Source organism: Anas acuta, chromosome 1 (genome assembly GCF_963932015.1).
Source record: "Anas acuta chromosome 1, bAnaAcu1.1, whole genome shotgun sequence".
Taxonomy (NCBI): Eukaryota; Metazoa; Chordata; class Aves; order Anseriformes; family Anatidae; genus Anas; species Anas acuta.
This window is the reverse complement of record NC_088979.1, coordinates 173,895,677-173,912,788: the sequence shown is the minus strand read 5'-3', so window position 1 is coordinate 173,912,788 and position 17,112 is coordinate 173,895,677. Positions and strand designations below refer to the sequence as shown.

At 40.5% G+C, this 17,112-nt stretch overlaps 2 protein-coding genes across 9 annotated transcripts in view; one reads left to right on the top strand and one right to left on the bottom strand.

Annotated features, from left to right (window-relative positions):
- Positions 1–11,440, bottom strand: part of ZCRB1 (zinc finger CCHC-type and RNA binding motif containing 1) — a 34,236-nt gene extending 22,796 nt beyond the window's left edge. Inside the window, exons 1-8 of one of the 4 annotated variants that reach the window (XM_068669401.1) lie at positions 11,292–11,440; positions 7,383–7,470; positions 7,187–7,215; positions 4,384–4,495; positions 4,195–4,302; positions 3,235–3,344; positions 3,059–3,134; positions 1,043–1,711 (exon numbers count right to left, since the gene is read on the bottom strand). In XM_068669401.1, coding sequence (XP_068525502.1) covers positions 1,580–1,711; positions 3,059–3,134; positions 3,235–3,344; positions 4,195–4,302; positions 4,384–4,495; positions 7,187–7,215; positions 7,383–7,466 — 651 coding nt within the window. In that variant the 5' untranslated portion in view covers positions 7,467–7,470; positions 11,292–11,440 and the 3' untranslated portion in view covers positions 1,043–1,579. Of the gene's footprint in view, positions 1–1,042; positions 1,712–3,058; positions 3,135–3,234; positions 3,345–4,194; positions 4,303–4,383; positions 4,526–4,930; positions 7,122–7,186; positions 7,216–7,382; positions 7,471–11,291 lie in introns of those variants that run through there. The other 3 variants (XM_068669400.1, XM_068669402.1, XM_068669403.1) reach the window with 3 other exon arrangements.
- A 4-nt stretch (positions 11,441–11,444) lies between these two features.
- PPHLN1 (periphilin 1) overlaps positions 11,445–17,112 on the top strand; it is a 69,839-nt gene continuing 64,171 nt past the window's right edge. For 4 of the 5 annotated variants that reach the window (XM_068669398.1, XM_068669395.1, XM_068669397.1 and 1 more), the window contains exons 1-2: positions 11,445–11,536; positions 16,689–16,736. In XM_068669398.1, the coding sequence (XP_068525499.1) occupies position 16,736 (1 nt within the window). In that variant the 5' untranslated portion in view covers positions 11,445–11,536; positions 16,689–16,735. Of the gene's footprint in view, positions 11,537–12,239; positions 12,330–16,688; positions 16,737–17,112 lie in introns of those variants that run through there. The other variant, XM_068669396.1, reaches the window with a different exon arrangement.

Below are 17,112 nucleotides of genomic sequence, written 5' to 3'. Positions count from 1 at the left end.
TGCTTTATATTTGCTTAAAGGGTGTACGCATGTGTGGCTTGTTTGTTTGCACATACTAAAATAGTCCGCTATATATTTGAATGTAAATTGGCATTAGCTAAAAATATGTAATGGTATATTTGGATTTACATTTTCTATATTTGGAAGAAAACCAAGTCCTGATGAGCAACAAGAAGAGCTGAAAATAGAAACAGAGGCCAGATGGTCTCTTTTTCCAAGTGTGAAAGTGTGAATGTGTTTTATATTGTGTCTCCTAAAAATGAGAAGTTTGACTACACAAAGTGGCGAATATAAAAAGGTTACTGCCATCACCATGTGTCTGTGTTTTTGGGAGTGATCGCTTGAGCAGGGCTCTGGACTGATCCTGATGCATCTATGTGGCTTTTTAGATGTAGTCACAGGAAGGTGACTAGAATCCTACAGAGATTTACACATGGACATCCTATTTAAAAGACTGGAACAGCTTTAGGTGAGAAATGGGCACCAACACACCTCACTTACAGACTCTGACAGTTCCAAGTATACATTAAAGCTGCTTTTCAGGCACAGAGGGAACTTTGTGCCCTTTGGGTTTTGCAGCAGATTCAGATGCCTAAGAATATTAGATAGCACTGAGATCCATGCTTGATACAAGTATATTTAAAACTACCATGGTAGGCACGCAAACTGCTGTCAGGAGGAACAAACAGCTCAGCGTAAGCCCCTGTCACTGTGGGAGGCTTTAAATATCAGATTAGAGAATATCAAAGCATATGGACACACCCATTTTTAAAACATATGGCCATTCTTGTTTTTAATTCAAGAGCAACAGAACTATTATTCTTTAAAAAAAAATAAATTAAGATTTTAGGAGTGACCTAATCACCATATCACCACCATATCACTTCTAATTTGTATCTCCTACAAAGTCTACATTAAATATAGGCTACAAAATAATAAAGAAATGTACAGCAAATTACTAAAACCGTACATAAAACAGAAGAGCATCTTAATATAATTTTGGAAAACAGAGATACTGTTTAAAATGATTTCACAGACCAAATTTATGTAACAGGGATTTATTATATTACTGCACGAAGAATTAAAAGGCTAGTACAGCAGTTAAGGATGAAATTCAACCCTAGGCAGAGAGATAGTGCAAGATTATTCATACGCTATTAAAGAACTGCTTCCAAAGAGACAATAAACAGACTAATAAAGCATCAGAGGTGCTAGCAGTCATCTAAGAGGAAGTCCTCTTAGGAAAACTCTTAAGAACTCCTCTAATGTAAGATTTTACTCCCATTTCAGGTCTAGGTACTACCTTCAGGAAGCATTCGCCCTGATATTTTTCTGGATTTAAGCATAGAAACACATCACTTTTGTAAAAAGCTGCCTTGAGGGCAGAAAGGGAGTTAGGGGAAGGGAGAGAAAAAGAGAGAGAGATCAAAAAACGGGAGGTTCAGCTGGGAGGGTAGAACTGCAACATGATTTTCAGTGTCTTCAACACCAAGAAAAACATGTATTACAGATAACTTTGTTGCACTTTACAAAATGTACACTGTATATATTATATATATGCATATAAAACAATATTATTTTAATCACTAAGTTCTTCCTCATCACTGAAATAAGCACTTTTCTTAATCCGTGGACGTTTTGAGTCATCTGAAATGGAAGATTCCCCTGCAGTCTGTGTCCATCTTTGTTGTTCTTCCTCAATTTTGGCTTGCTACAATGGAAGAAGTGTTAGTATTAAAAAAATTAGCATTGTTATTGGTAATGCATCTTAATTACTAATTGGCTTTGAATTATTTAACGAGTTAAAGAATTCAGAGGCTTCAACTCCATTTCCAGATAAACTGTGTGCTGAACGCACTAAAAAACATTTCTGAAAGTAGCTCTTACATGCTGATGGTAAAAGTCTTTTGCACCGATGCAGACCACACAGAGTACCCTCTGTTTTCAAAGAGATGAACTGTACACACACAGTAAACTTACAGAACTATAAAGTAGCTGAGATTTCAAGCAAAGGATGCAATGAATTTGAAGTTGACATTTTTGAGTCAGCTTTGTTCCACTAAGAAGTCTTCCATCTGTCGCCTTTTGCAGTCACTTATTCATAGAATGAATGTCTTCAGAGATATGAAGGTTATTCAACTAAAGGTTGAAATAGATGTTTCCTATTTTTACTAGGAAGCATGCTATCCCACTTAAAATCTTTTGATTGTGAGAAAAATTGGAATATTTCCTGCTTTCTTTACATTTAGAGGTTTTATTTGTAATTGTGGAGTTTCTTTGGGATGTGGGTGCAGGGAATAATCGTGCATATTTGCATCATTTTTGTTTCAGACTATGAATATGACTTACCTGAAGTAAAGTCATATTCAGGACAAAGTTATCTTAAAAACTCTTACGAGTTTTTAGGCAGTGGGGGTATGCAAGGAACAGCTGGGGACTGGGGAGCCATGAAATCTGAACATCAGTTCAGGCTTGCTATGTGTAGTGAAGTGAAAGCCTGTAAAGAAGTATTGAAGAAGACAGTAATATAGCTGTCAGACTACCTATCTACATAACAAAAACTGGAATAAATACGTTTTGAGAGGAAAGTTCCATCACAGACAGCAATAGGCTGTATTAGGCAAAGGAAGCGCTCCAGAAATAGGTGTTGTTCAAGGACATTCTAGTGAGTGAGAGCAGAGGATGTACCTGTTCATTTATGCATAACTGTTTTTCCAGATGCTCAGTTATCAGAATAAAGAGGGATTTGTGGATCAAAAACCTAATGGAACATCACAGCAGAGATGACAGGGAACTAAGCAGCAAAGAAGCTTGAAAGAAAGAAGTGCAATTTAAAAACACAGCAATAGTGAAGCATTAAAACAAAAAAAAGGACTGAACATGCCTGTAATATGAAGAACCCAACTATAGTCACCAGCTATCATCTGGCAAGAGTGCCCTAAGTGCTACAGAACAGACAGATCTAAAAGTGTATCTTAGAGACTATAAGATTGTTTTTCAGAAGAAGCTTGAGAGAAGTTCCACTTAGAAATAAATATGCAATACTTCAATTTTGTACCTGGACAGCTATGGCCTGGCTGAGGCTGTCTAGAGCAGGGTCTTCTCCTTCCTCTTCACTTTCTTCCTCTTCCTCACTTCGTTGTGCAGAGAGACAAAAATACAGAGATCTTTTTAAGTGTTTGGTATGAAAAAACTGCTCAAGTGAAGTACTGATATGGAAATAAATGTACATACATTTCTTCTGGTTCAACTACTTTCTTTCTCTTCTTCTTTTCTTTTTTCTTTGGTGGCTCCCGCTCTCCCAGCATATTTTTAGGACAAGCATAACTTAAGTGTCCTGCTTCCTTGTAGAAAAAGAAATATTAGTTAACAAAAATCATTTCCAACCACTACACGTTGAAACATATCATGAGGGAAGTTAATGGAAGACAGTTCACGGGAAAAAAAAATGGAAACAATTAACAAGATAAATGGAATGCTGAATAAGCACACAGAAGACAAACTCTTCTTTATTAGCTTGCCATGGAAACAAAGAGATCGGTGGTGATATGCATGTTTAACTGCAAATACAGAACAAGCTAAGAGTAAAGCAAATTTTCTTTGGCTGCTGCAACATCGGAATACGCTACAGCATGGTTTATGTTCAAGACAAGATATAAACCTCAGCATTAGCAGTTTAAGAAATATGTCTGAGTCAACATATTTGCTCTCAAAAATGTTATGAATATAAATCAAGTTTGCCTTTGATGTTAAATAAAATCCAAATCTCAAATGCCTATGTTATTGTGTTCAGGAGAAACGAGGAGTTGCCTGAAACTCAAAGAACACTTGTTCCGTGTAAAAAGAGCTGTATCCAACATTTATTATTTCCAAAGGTAGAGAAAAACCAGGTATTTTGAAGAGAAAATTAAGGGGTTTTCCTTCTCAAACAGCATCATACTACTACTCAGCTCTGTCTGCTCATCAGCATGTTAAGCAAGTATTATAAAGACATTTTTCTCCACCCCAAAAATCCCAAATAAAATGCAAAAAGAGTACTATCATTCTTGAAAATGGTACAACTGCTCTGCAAGTTGACAATATCAACAGCAAAACGTATTTAATGCCATGGGTAGGATTAGTAATGGCAAAACAGAACAAATAAGCTGAAAGTTGAAAGATGGAGTATGTTGCTTTACTGTTGGTTTTACTCACCCCACATTCATAACACTTTGACTTATCAAAGTAGTTGCGCCTGCGAATGAATTCTGCTGCTCTCCCATTATCAATGGCAATACTTGCTTTTATTACTCTTCCAAACAGCTACAGAAAATAGAAAAAAAAAGTAAATACTTCGGAATTGTAAACCCAACCTTCCTGTCATAACAACTTTCCATAACTTACCTGTTTGTTATTAAGTGCCCGAGAACAGTTTTGTGCAGATTCTTTATCCAAAAACAAAATAAAGGCAACTCCTTTGCTCTTCCTGGTGTCTTTGTCTTTCATAATAGTAACTCTGAAAACATATAACCACATTATTGGTATGCTTAAATTGTTTTAGAGACATTTTTTCTAGAAAGATCTCAGTGGGATCTTAGTTTGCTATATAGCCAAAAGAAAATAAAGTATAAGTAACTATGGAAAGGCTCATTAAAAAGAAATTCTAAGGAACAGCTAACCAGGGCCTGTGCTTGGAGGTACAGCAGAGGTTATCTAAAAAAAGTACATGGAGTCTTTTGACATCATTCCAGTCCAGTATCATGCTTATTTCTTGAACAACTTGAAGAAAGGAGAACACATTCCATTTGTAGACAACGTAACCCGGAGGGAACAACACTCACTGGAGGTGAACTTAAAAATCTGGGACCAATCTTGACCATTGCTGTAATTGCTGAAAATGCAGTGTACTGAACTGCATCCAAACAGAGTTGTACTTCTCTGTAGGACTAACCAGCTAAGGTATTTCACTGTATTGTTCTATAAGTATCTCCAACTAGAGTCCAAGAAGGTTATGGATGCACGTGTTATTTTACACGACATGAAGTAACCTTAAAAACAACAGCTGTGGTAGCACATCTGGAAATTTAATAAAGATTTTTACCCAGTAAAATCCACAGAATGACTAGAGGTAAAGAACCCACCCAACCTCAGTCCTTTCAATCTTAGGTCAGTTGTATTCTGTCCTAGAAAACATCAGTGGGAAACAGGATGGCAGTCCGCAGGTATGTAAAAATAAAAGCACACATTAAAAACTAAGAGAATAGACTCCTTCCTATATCTGCCACTGGAGGAAGAATGAGTTTGCATGAAACCTCAGCAAATGAGTTAAAGTCATAAGAGGATATATTGGGACGAGAAATGTAGTAAGGAAGAAGAAAAGTCAGCATGATTTTGCTGAGTCCAGTCACACCTCAAGAAAAACCCATTAAAGCTTGTTTAAACTGACTTTAATCATAGAGCAGAAGAATCTCCAGAAATCAAGCTAATATTTGAACAAAATTTTCTTAGGAATTAATAACTAGTTAGGAATAGGAAACTGCGGCTAACAAGGATCAGGTTTCACGGTGAAATGGGAACACCAGTAGTCTTCCACAGCACCTGCACTGTTCAGAGTCAGGTGAGCTTGCAAAGAATTATGTAACAAATTTTGCTAAATACAAAAGTAGTCGTGGTAGTATCGTATACACATGGTATTCTGTGAGTCTGCACTTGGTTTAATCTGGCAGTTACTAGACAAAATGTCAAGAAAAATTAGGAATCAATAACTGAGTTTTTTTGTGAAATAAGGTACAGGTTAAGGAAAACAGCAACTATGCAGAGTAGCAAGTTCTAAATCATTGACTTTCATAAAGCACGCAGCACAGGATTTCTTCAGCACAGGCATCTGAAAACACCATTTCTGTGGTGTATGGTAGCCAAAACAAGCAAATAAAACACTAGAAACTACTGATAATGAAAAAGAGAATGCATGCAGCTATAACACCTTTAAAGTAAGCAATGTATTATGCAGTCAATACTTCATGCAATTCCCATCTTCCTATCCAAACAAGTTCAACAGCCAAGGTAGAAGACCCCAACTCCCTACACACACAGAGCACAGGTACATTTAGATTGTGGAGCTCCTTACCAAAGGATTGTCAAAAGGGAAGTCAAAAGCAACCAATTTATGGAGAACAGGTCTGTCAACAGCTATTAAGCACCAATGATACTACAACCTTTGGCTTGTGATTTTTCTAAATTAGTATTTCAGCGATGAACTAAAACAGGTCAGATACCCCCAGCCTGCAAACAAAGAGTGAAGCTGCCCTGTTTCACTGGTCACTGCGTCTGTCAGAACCCTACGTAAGTGTTTTTCCTCTCATGCATGTTTTCCTGAAGTTGTGGTCTGACTGGCATTTCCTGCTATTTTGTCACCTGAAACACCCCGTGGCGACTTCAAAAACTTTGAACTTAGCTCTAAATATCAGAAATCATTACAGTGGCCACCAGAGGTTACAGCAGATATTTACTTGATTGAAGACTGAAGTCTACAGTTTTGTTATTCTGAGCAGCTAAAAAAAAACAACCAAAAACAAACAAACAACCAAACAAACATATAAAAAAAAAAGCTTATTCCTTACCATGACATTTATTTCTATCATTTCAACACATAGACGGGTATTCACAATAATCTTTCATGAATATCCCACATATTAAGAGTAGTTATTATCCAGCTTTATGTCTGATCTTAAATGTAGCACTAAACAGTAACAATAACAAATCCCCCTGGAACCACAAACAGGAACTGTATGTTGCAATAACGGGAACTGGCTGTGGGATCTGTGACATCTCTTTCATGTATTTAAAACCTCCCACTCTTACAAGTATTCACCTGTGGCTGAGGTGAAGGAAAGAGAACAACACTGACTAGAAGAATATTGCTTCAACTACTTGAGAGAAAAGATCTCTGGTACACAGTAGCATTGTACTTGCTCTTGAGAAGCTGTTAACAAAACAGCACTCGTCTGCAAGACAAATATTCCTACAGCGTGTGTGCAACTGCAAGAACTCCCAGCTGTTAAATTTATACTTTATTAAAAATGAACAGGCCTGCAATAGTTACACATTTAAGGCTTAAATTATAAAAAGCACAAGACATGCCAGTGAATCAAAGACATTAAATATTTAAGAAAGCTACAAAAATAGCAGGCCACATCAGATCACTTACTTGACAACTTTCCCATACTTTGAAAAAATCTGAAAAACAGAACAAAATAGAAAGATTTAACAACAGACAATTCCATGCCATTGGTAACAAATTTATCAAGACAAACTCTTCTAAGAGACGTACATCAATATTATATTTGCACTCCAAACTGTTGTCAATCAGTTTAGTCTGAACAGTAGTGTTCTTAAAAACTTACCCTGTATAGATCGTTGTTGGTCAGAGCAAAGGGTAAATTGGACACATACACGGTGCTTTTGCTTGGTGCCAAGCCACCACTCATTTTTCTGATGAAAGGAGAAAGAGAGAAGAGTTAAACTGTATCCAAAACATGAGAAATTGAAAAGCAGTTGTGTGATTTTTTTCTTTTAAACACAGCCCAGATGGTCACGATAAAGTTGCAATAAAGCATAGCTTTCATTTCCTTTTTATCATTTTACATGAAATCAGTGTTTGCCCTCATGTTCTTCCCTCTCCCCTGCATTCAAAGCATATTTTTTCTTTGTCCTAGTTGATCAGTAAGCCATGAAAAAAAACCTGATGGGTTCATGTACTTGAAGTAAGCCTCCATCTCCATTTACTGAATGTTCTGGCTAATATGTGATATTAATAACCTTTGGACAAGTACCTACATGATTTGATTCTTCATACTAGTTTCAGCTCGCCTACCTTCAACATAGAATAAACCACTTTTGGTTAAGGAAGGAAAAAAAAAAGACACTTTTTAAAGCCAAGGCAGTGTATCTCATCTGTTAAAGCAGCCAGTATTTCCTCTTGTATCCATTACTCATGCTTCTGTGGTGCTCTGGAACTGGAGATTTCCAGCGCTGGTTACGGATGGCATCTCCCCTGCTCCTGGCCAGGGAAATCTCAGTGCCAATTTCCTTCCTGTCCTAAGTTCTTGAGCCTAAGTAGCTAAGACTATACCTAGAATCAATGAACCCATTCAAAAACATTCTAAACATCCCATCTGAAAGCTGCATACACATAATCTAATATGAGGTAAGGAATAACTGAACTAACTTGAAAGAGAACAGGCTGTGTTTTTCCTCATGTTTGGACTTTTCCCAAAAAACTGAAGTGGCACTAAAGTCTGTGCAAAGCACTTCTTCCTTCTGATTCATCCTGTAGGCACGGCTTGGTGCAAAAATGGGTAAAATGCAAGATCAGAATAAAACACAGCCCTTATGAGAGAACACACCAAAAAGTACAGCAAAAATCTTCCGTATGCAGCCCACCGTCCCTGGGGGTGTTCAAGGAAAGGTTGGACATGGCACTTAGGGACATGGTTTAGTGGGTGACATTGGTTAGACCAGATGATCTCAGAGGTCTTTGCCAACCTTAATGATTCCATGATTAATACCTGCTTAGCCAGTTTCCTGCAGCCTTATTGCTGCTTCTTGGTACCCCTCACTGATTCCTAGCTGCCTCCTTCACTGAGGCTCAAGCCATTTCTTCAGCAAGACCAATTCAATTTAAAATGCAAAGGCTGTTGAAGGGATGAAAGAAACTAAAGAAATCAACACCCATCATAGAACAGACGCAGAGCCTTAGAGGACTTTCCAGGTAGGGAGTTTGATCAGATGCAAGGGTCAATTGTCAGCACAGAAATTAATGTCAGACCCTAATCCATCAGTGGTTATTTTTTTTTAGCATTTCATGATTCAGTCATCTGAAGACCTAATACTCCCAGTAGACACCGATTATCCATGCATTTTGCTTCTTTTTTCTGACAAGTTTAATGTCTCACAACTCGTTTAAGCGGCGGTTTCTAAGTGATCAAATTTTGAGTTTTTCCACGTTCAGAGACTGTGTTTTTTGGCACGAGCAGAAATGGCAACATAAAGGTTAAGCAAATGAAAACAGAATAAATTTGCAACAAAGGCCACGCACTGCATCTGGTGTTATGCAGACTTGATTCATTACCCCAAATTCCTCGCTGCTTGCCATTGGTATCCTTGACAAGCCCAACCACACCGACTCGGCGAGGCGCCGTACAGAGAGGTGGCTCAAGCGCAGGAATGCAGACATCCAGCACAAAACAGAGCACGTGGTAAGGGCTACCCCAGTGCTGCATTATGGTATAACACCAGTATTTTGCAACAGCAGAGAAAACAGCAGAAAACAGTCCCCTGGACAAATTTAACTGAAGTAGTGCTGCAGCTCTGACTGCCCAAATAACGGTAGCAATCCGTATCATTCAGGACCCCCTTGTGGGTGCTTCAGTTATCTGACTTTTAATGTCTAAGTTGTCGGGGTCACTGCAAAACTTTATGATTTTCCCAAAATCAGTGTCTCAAAAAGCTTGAGCATGTTAAAACTGCAGATTTCTGGCCATCTGTGTGAATACAATGGTCTAAATGCAACTGTAGATCCAACTACAACCACAATTCTTTCCACTCCCATGAACATTAACAAAACATTGCCTTCTTTATTTTTTTTAAAATAAACCACCATGAAGCGATTACAGGGATACAAACAATAGTTTTTTGTTTTTTGCCAACCTTGCCATACCAGTTTCACCAGCTTATGGGGAAAGAAGGATGTAAAAACCAGCCAATTCTAGCTTTAGCTCTAGATGAGAAACTCCTCTATCCTAAGGCTCGGAGTCTTTTTACTTTGGGAAATTTCTAATTTCATAAAACAGTTGGACACAAGTTTAACATTTTCATCACATTCTTTTTCCTTGCTCACCAGTCTCTCTACTCTCCAGGATTTCACTACACAGGCTAAGATAATAACTAACTAAATAAATATAAAAACCAAAATGAGCATCTGAGCTTTCTAGTTGACACGGGGGACTCCCTGCGCCACACACAACCTGACTTCTATATTCCTCTAGAGCCTGTCAACAAATCAAAACATTTCTGTTTTCTAGTGAATGCTTTTATGTGGTTTCCCCGATCTTCAAGGTATTTCTTGGTTACTTATCTTTAAAGCATCAGCTGGAAGCCGGTACATCATCTCCATGGGGTCTAGCAGAACCCCCATTAATCTAACAGCCTCTCTGCAATATTAATGCTTTCTTCATTTATTATTTTCACATATTAACTTTCAGGATGAGGTTGTCTATCATGACTATGACTTGTGGAATTCAGTCCTTTTTGCCTTTGCCAACAATTCAAAGAAGCCATTCTCTGACAAGAGCCATCTGTCACTAACGATTGGGTCTCCTGCAAAATACGTTGGGTGCTCAAGTATGCTTTGCTTGACTCCGATTGCACTTCATGCAGTGTCCATCACTCATGTTGAGAACACCAGAAGAAAAGACAATGATTAATTACAGTTACCAGTTTTTCTGCTCCGTCCCAGGACATACAAGGACACCTCCGAAATGGTTCAGATGCCTCTGAAGCATCAAGTGGAGTCTGAATGCACTGACACTTTCAGGACTTAACATCAACATTGCAACTTTCACACAAACGTTTTACTTGTTTGTTTTAAATACACATCAGTAAGTTCAGATTTGTGGTTTAATAAATTAAAGATGTATAAATTTGTGGATAAATCACTCCAGACGCGATCGCTCAGGCCAATCAACTTCAGTTCTTCTATCTCGATGCTTAAAGTGCCATGTTTTGTTAATAATTTAATAGCACCAACAGAATTTAGAACCTAATCAAGAAACCATTAGTTCTGGTAGTAACTTGGCTCAGGCTTATAATGACAAGCCTGTGGGAAGGGAGGGAAGAGAAGTCCCCTGTTGGTCCTGTGGGTGCCCCATCCCTGAGGTGCCCAAGGCCAGGCTGGATGGGGCTTTGGGCACCCCGGGCTGCTGGGAGGTGTCCCTGCCTTGGCAGGGGGCTGGAGCTGGGTGGGCTTTGAGGTCCCTTCCAGCCCCAAACAACCCTTGAGTGCACGAAACCGAATTAATCCCCTCTCTGCCCCCACACCAGGCTGCACCAGCTCCCAACACGAGAGCCGCGTCACGACCCTCCAGCGCCGAGCCCGCTTTATCCCCACGCAGCCCCTTAAACACCACAGCACAACCCCTCCGCGGGCTCACAGCAGGTAAACGGAGCCCCAAACACCCCGCCCGCGCCCCCAGGACCCCCCGGGGACCCCAGCAGAGACCCCGTCCCCTCCTCGCCCCCCGCGCCCCCCTCACCCGCGGCGGCTCCCGGCGGCTCCCTGCGGGGCGGCGCTCAGCCCTCGCGGGCGGCCATCTTAGGGCAGCCGGGCCCGGCACGGCGCAGCCCAGCCCGGCACAGCCCGGCCCGGCCCGGCGCGGCCCTTCCGCTGACGCGGGGCGCCGAGCGCCGCCTGCGGGAGCCGAGGCGGCCGCTTCCGGGGGCGCCTGCGGAGAGGGGGAAGGCGGCGGGGCCCGCGGGGGGCTGCGGAGGCGGCAGGAGGGTGAGCGGGGCCGGGAGCGGCCGGGCCGGGGGTGCGGGGAGCGCCCGCGGAGCCTCCCGGGGGCCGGCGCTGCCCCGGCCTCATGGGGGGGCCCCGCAGTGTCCGCTGGGGGGAGAGGCGGAACCGCGACCACGGTCCTAAATACACGCGTGTGTAGGACCTGCGTATATAGCTGTGTACATATATGCTTAGGGTGTGTTTAAGGTATCTTAAACGCGCACACACACACGCATATGCATACATGAGGTTCACAAAGCCCACGTGCGGCAGGTTTGGGGTTTCGGTTCTCGTCCTGCCCGGGGTAATGCCGGGAGGCGATGGGTCCCCACCGGCCGCTAACGAGCGCCTGGGGGGGGGGGGGGGGGCGAGGCAGGCCCCATGGCTGTGGGGGCACCCAGCGTGTGCCTTAGGTCAGAGCATGGATCCGGCTTTTCCTTATTTATGTTTCGGGAGGGCTAAATAGGACCTAAATGTGTCACTGAGCAGCTCTAAAACAGGTCCTTACACTTAGCTTAACAGGGGAGCATCCCCTAATATATTTAAATTCCTATGAGTATTGCAACACTTAGGTTTTCACTGCCTTCATGGTCTTTAAGTGAACCTACTTTGCCCTGGGTTAGACTTCTGATGGATAGGCTTATAATACATATATATATATATATATATATATATATATATATATATATTTCAATCCGAGGTGTTCAGGACTTCAGGAGAGCAAAAGTTGTGCAGGAAGGACATAAAAAGATGTGGAAGCGCACACCACCTGTGCAAGCGATGAGTAGAGATTGAGGTATTGACCCTGCCTGGCTGAAATATTCAGCATCTGTTAAGACTTTCATAGATAAATGTTACAAACACTCAAGTCTTGGCCTGCTACAGCAGCAATGCGGTGAGCTGGCATGTCTTGTTACCAAATTGTTCGTGCCACAAGATGGAAAGGCACCGCAGAGGTGGTGATCCATGCAGCTGTTTGTGTCGGCAGCCTAGCGGTCCCATTACAACTTGGTAGAATATTTTTCGATGGCATTGACACTGATGAAGGATGAGATGTTGTAAATGTGGCTGTTCACATAAATATAACCGCTAATACATGAATCTCTATGTTAATGTAAACTCCCAAAGCATTATCTTAATTTTTCTCACTCCTGTTGATATATTAGAGTGATACCGTTAGAAAACTGAACCGTTGAGGTTTCAGATGCTCATCAGAAGGCCCATGTTGCTGATAATTTTATTCAACTTCTGTTTTTTTTATTTTCCTTTTGAGTGTGGTGATGATTTGACTTTTGCGGTCAGTGCCTTCTTATTTTTTTTTAATATTTTCTTTTAAACCCTTATTTTATGACAAAACCATGGTAAACTCGTTAAGAAAGATTGGAAGAAAGCCTCTTACTTCAAGTTAGTCGTGTCCCACCTACGTGGGACATGCCTGGACTTATTTCAGGCATGCTTCTAATTGCCTTTGAAAATCTTTTGGCCTAATACTTGTTTTTAGGTAGACATGGGTTCTCTCTGTAACCCTGCTTTTTCTCAGTGCCCCCCTCCCAGTATTTTATTTACTGCCATGCTGAATTTTTTCCTTCTGCTCTTACACTTCTGATGTTTCATGTTGCCAGTAGAGGTCTAATCAGTATTTTCAGCCTGCCCCAGGTATGGGGAGAGGAGGAGAAGGCTGCTTTTGTCCCAAACTCAGTTTTCTCTAGCCTCCTTCCTGTCTAGTTAGGAGATAGCAGATAGGTTTGCAGCACTATCAAATATGGCCTTTAAGGGTTGGAACAAAAAGCTTCATTGTGTCTCTTTGTTCCTGTCCTCAAGGCAGCAATGGCTTGCTGTTGTGAAATTGGCCACGATATGTCTGCTGAATTTACAATTCCCTGAGGGCCCTTCCTAGGTCTTACTCTTACCAGATCATCCAAGATGTTTTCTGAGAGTTTTGCAAGGTGTAGGCGGGACGAAACTGGCCTACATTTGCCAATTGCTGTGGTTTGTCACAGTAATAGTACAAACCAGGCATGTACCAGTAGCATCAGAAAGAGCGCAGTTGTCTGTCCTTGGACTGCTGCTCGCATATGGCAAAATGTAGCCAGCTGGGTAAGAAAGCTGCATGTTTTTGGGACAAAAATGTATATTCTGTAGAAGGTTGATAGCACGCACTGGAAAATTACAGATGGTGATGAAGTAGGTATTTCTAGCAGTGATGAAAATTGATGTCTCAAGTAAGTGTAAACAGACAAGAATTATGTACAAAATATTGCAGAATACTGAAGTGTTCTTCAGTATGTTAGTATTTTTAATGTGTTAATGTTCCTCAGGAAAAAAAAAAAGATTGACAAAGAAAACCCAGTTGTGCAAAAATCTGATGTTTAAGTGAGCTGTGTAATCTGCATAATGAAGAAAACCTTTTTGTATTACATCTGTTACACGAGTGTAGAGGAAGACATAGTGCTGTGATAATCGGAGCAAAGCCAATTTTGGCAGCTGGCCACAGCAGAGCAGCTTGTGCTGCATTAATAGAATGGCTTCTGTGTACTCTAAAGTGTCATCATTTGAGAAAATAAGGAATTTGCTTTAGGGAAAACAGTCACCTTTGACCAAAAATGAGGAAGAGGTTGATTAAATTAATGTAGCAGGGTATTATGGCTCATGATGTTGAAGAAATACCAACCACTTTTGGTGTACGTGCTAATAAAAAATAGCATCAGTGACGGTGGGGTTAGGTGTAACAAAAATAGTTACATATTTTTTTTAATCTTTGTTTTAGAGCAACTTTACTGATAGAGCAGGTAGATCTTAAGCTTTGATCTCTTGAATCCTCGTTAATGAAATATTCTCATATTGATCCTAAAAGTTTTGACACTTCATGGTTGTTACTAAAGCGGTGCCCTGATTAGGTCACATAATTTAAGAAATGGAAGTTTTTTCTATAGAAACAGGTGAAATGGGTTCAAGGTGATGGAAAAAGTGCTTTCCTCTCTCCAAGCATTTTTTTTTTCTTCTGGTATTTTCAAAAGCATCCTCACTTTATTTCATTGGTCTCAGCTTAAAAACTGTGGTTTTAGTCTTCCCTGTAAAATTGTTTTTCTGCCTTTCGTCATTACCAGCATTCTGGGCAATGTACATTATAATTGATTCTGCCTGCTTATTTTTTTCCATTTTATTCCTCAAATTGCAAAATCTCACGTCTGAGATTTTCCTTCCCTCTTCCCTTCTCCATTCTTTCTTTTCTTTCTGTTAATTTTTTGTCTGATATAATTGTGTATGTATTTTTTTTCCTTCAGTCTATTGACTTTTGTGGTGGCATATTCTGCCTTTTTTCCTTTTTTTTTTTGGGTCAAAATGGTAGTGATAATGCTTGCCAGCTGCAGTATGGTCCCACAGCAGTGATGGAGGTGGCAGTGTGTTTCTCAGCCATGAAGCAACCAGCGTGTCTGTGAATGCCAGTGCCTGCTGCCAATGTTATGTAGTGGGATGTTGGAGGTGGCTTAACTGGCAGAGCAGCGTGGTGTGAAAGCTTGCATCCTGCTTTAATGGCATTTTCCTGACGCGTTGCTTCTTGAACACTGTGTTCGGTTAACAATTTCAGTAACTGTTCCAGGCAGCAGGGCGCGGACATTGCTGGATTTGCCAAAATGCAAGCAGAAAAAGAAACCAACACAAACCCAATCAAAACAAACAAATGAACAAAAAACAACCCACAAAGCAAACAACATCCCTTAAAAGCCACCAGGCACTGTCTTCATCCCGTTGCCAATGTCCCCTCTGGTCTGAAAACCGAGTGAGGGTCTCCACCAAGGGCTGGTGTCCGCTTGCATGCAGGAGGTGCTTTGGAGGTGGGGGCTGGCAGCACGGAGCATCCAGACATAAAGCACCAGTGGTGAGGCGTTGAGAGAAACAGTGCACGCAGCTCTGCTGGTGTAGTGATGTTTTTTTTCTTGCCCCCACTAATTCAGTCCCTTCCACTGCACTTCCAGTACAGATGTGTTCAGTTACTGTTCTTGTAACTCTTGGCAAGGAAGAAGAAAGCTGTGTGGGCAGTGAGGAGTTGGGTAGGGGCAGATGGGGCACGGTCCAGGGGACACAAGGAAGAGAGGATGCAGTCTGCCTGAAACATGTTGATGCCTGCCCAGCCCCTGGCATGCGTTTAAGCCTTTAGGTAAAGTCACCGAAGAAGAGAATGAAGAAAAGTTGATGTAGTTACTGTGAAACCACCAGGAAAAGTGCTTCTGAGGGGTGCACCCGACCAACAAATGCAACTGTTGTGAGCAACCATTTCAGAATTAGCAGTTGTTGCGTGTAGACCATCTGAAGGACCCAGGACAACAGACCCTCCAGGCCTTAGCCCTACCAAAACCAGTACCAGCCCAGCTCTGCTGGTTCAGTCAGCTTTTTATTTATACTTCTGCCTGCGTCAGACTACTCTTGTGTCTCGGTTATGGAACACACGTAAGGTCAGGTTATAAATTGGGGCGTTTTAAGAAGATGCTCTGATCAGTTTGTATCAATCAGTGCTATTGAGAAGGGTCGAAGGCTCTGAAGGGCTTCTCACAATTCGGGAAAGAGCTTCTTAGTGATCTGCTAAGCAACTGTTAAGGACAAAGCCTGTGTTTAAACCAAACTTTTCATTAACCTCTGGTCACGTGCAGTGGAATCTTATTTTTCTCTCATTATTAATATATTAATATTAATGCAAACACAAAATGAACACAATATTAATTATATTAATATTGAAAGACAATTAAATGAAAGTAAGTTAAGTGAATATATTAGATATATTCTTGAGTGTTTCTAAGAAAGCAGTTTTGACAATTTCCAATAACGTCTGCTAATAAATGGGAGAGAAACTGATACTGGAGGTAGTGAGTAAAAGATTGTGATAGGGAAATAAAACTCAAACGTTTTCAGGAAGTGTTGTACAGATAGTAATTTGTCACAGATATTTTGTTGGTATTGTAAATTCTTATGTTCATGTTCTTTCTTAATCGAGTACAGTGAATACCCTTTACTAATTCAGACAGATTATGGGGGATGGGCAGTTGAAGGATTTATACTTTAAATGTCTGATTTACTTACACGAAATTTACATATGAGCTTGCTTGATGAATGCTTTTTTTTTTTTTTTTGCTAGTTTCAGTTTCTTTTCTATTCCTAGGTGATTGAATGGGTCTTCTGAGGCGCAGTTGCTGAAACTAACAGAAAAGTGAGTATGCAAGTAATTGTTTTTCACAAAAATTTATAGCTGGCAGTTCTTACCTCTGATTACAGTTAATAAACCCTTTGTCTTGTTGATTCTTGGCATCTAGAAGAATCGTTATTTTTATGTAGCCTCATAAGACCATTTCCAGTCAAGTATTTTTCTTTTATGAAGGTAGATAATGCTTTTTATTTCTCCTTTTGAATATGTCCTCCTATTTCTTTTTCTTATGGATTATTTTAATAGCTAGAACCCCTTGTGAAAGGAAACATTAAGAAATGCAATTCTAGCAATTTCTTAACTAATTTCAGCTATATATATATGTTACACATTTTTTTTAACCTTTACAATTATCTGAAAGGTTTCAGATCCTTGAGTTTGT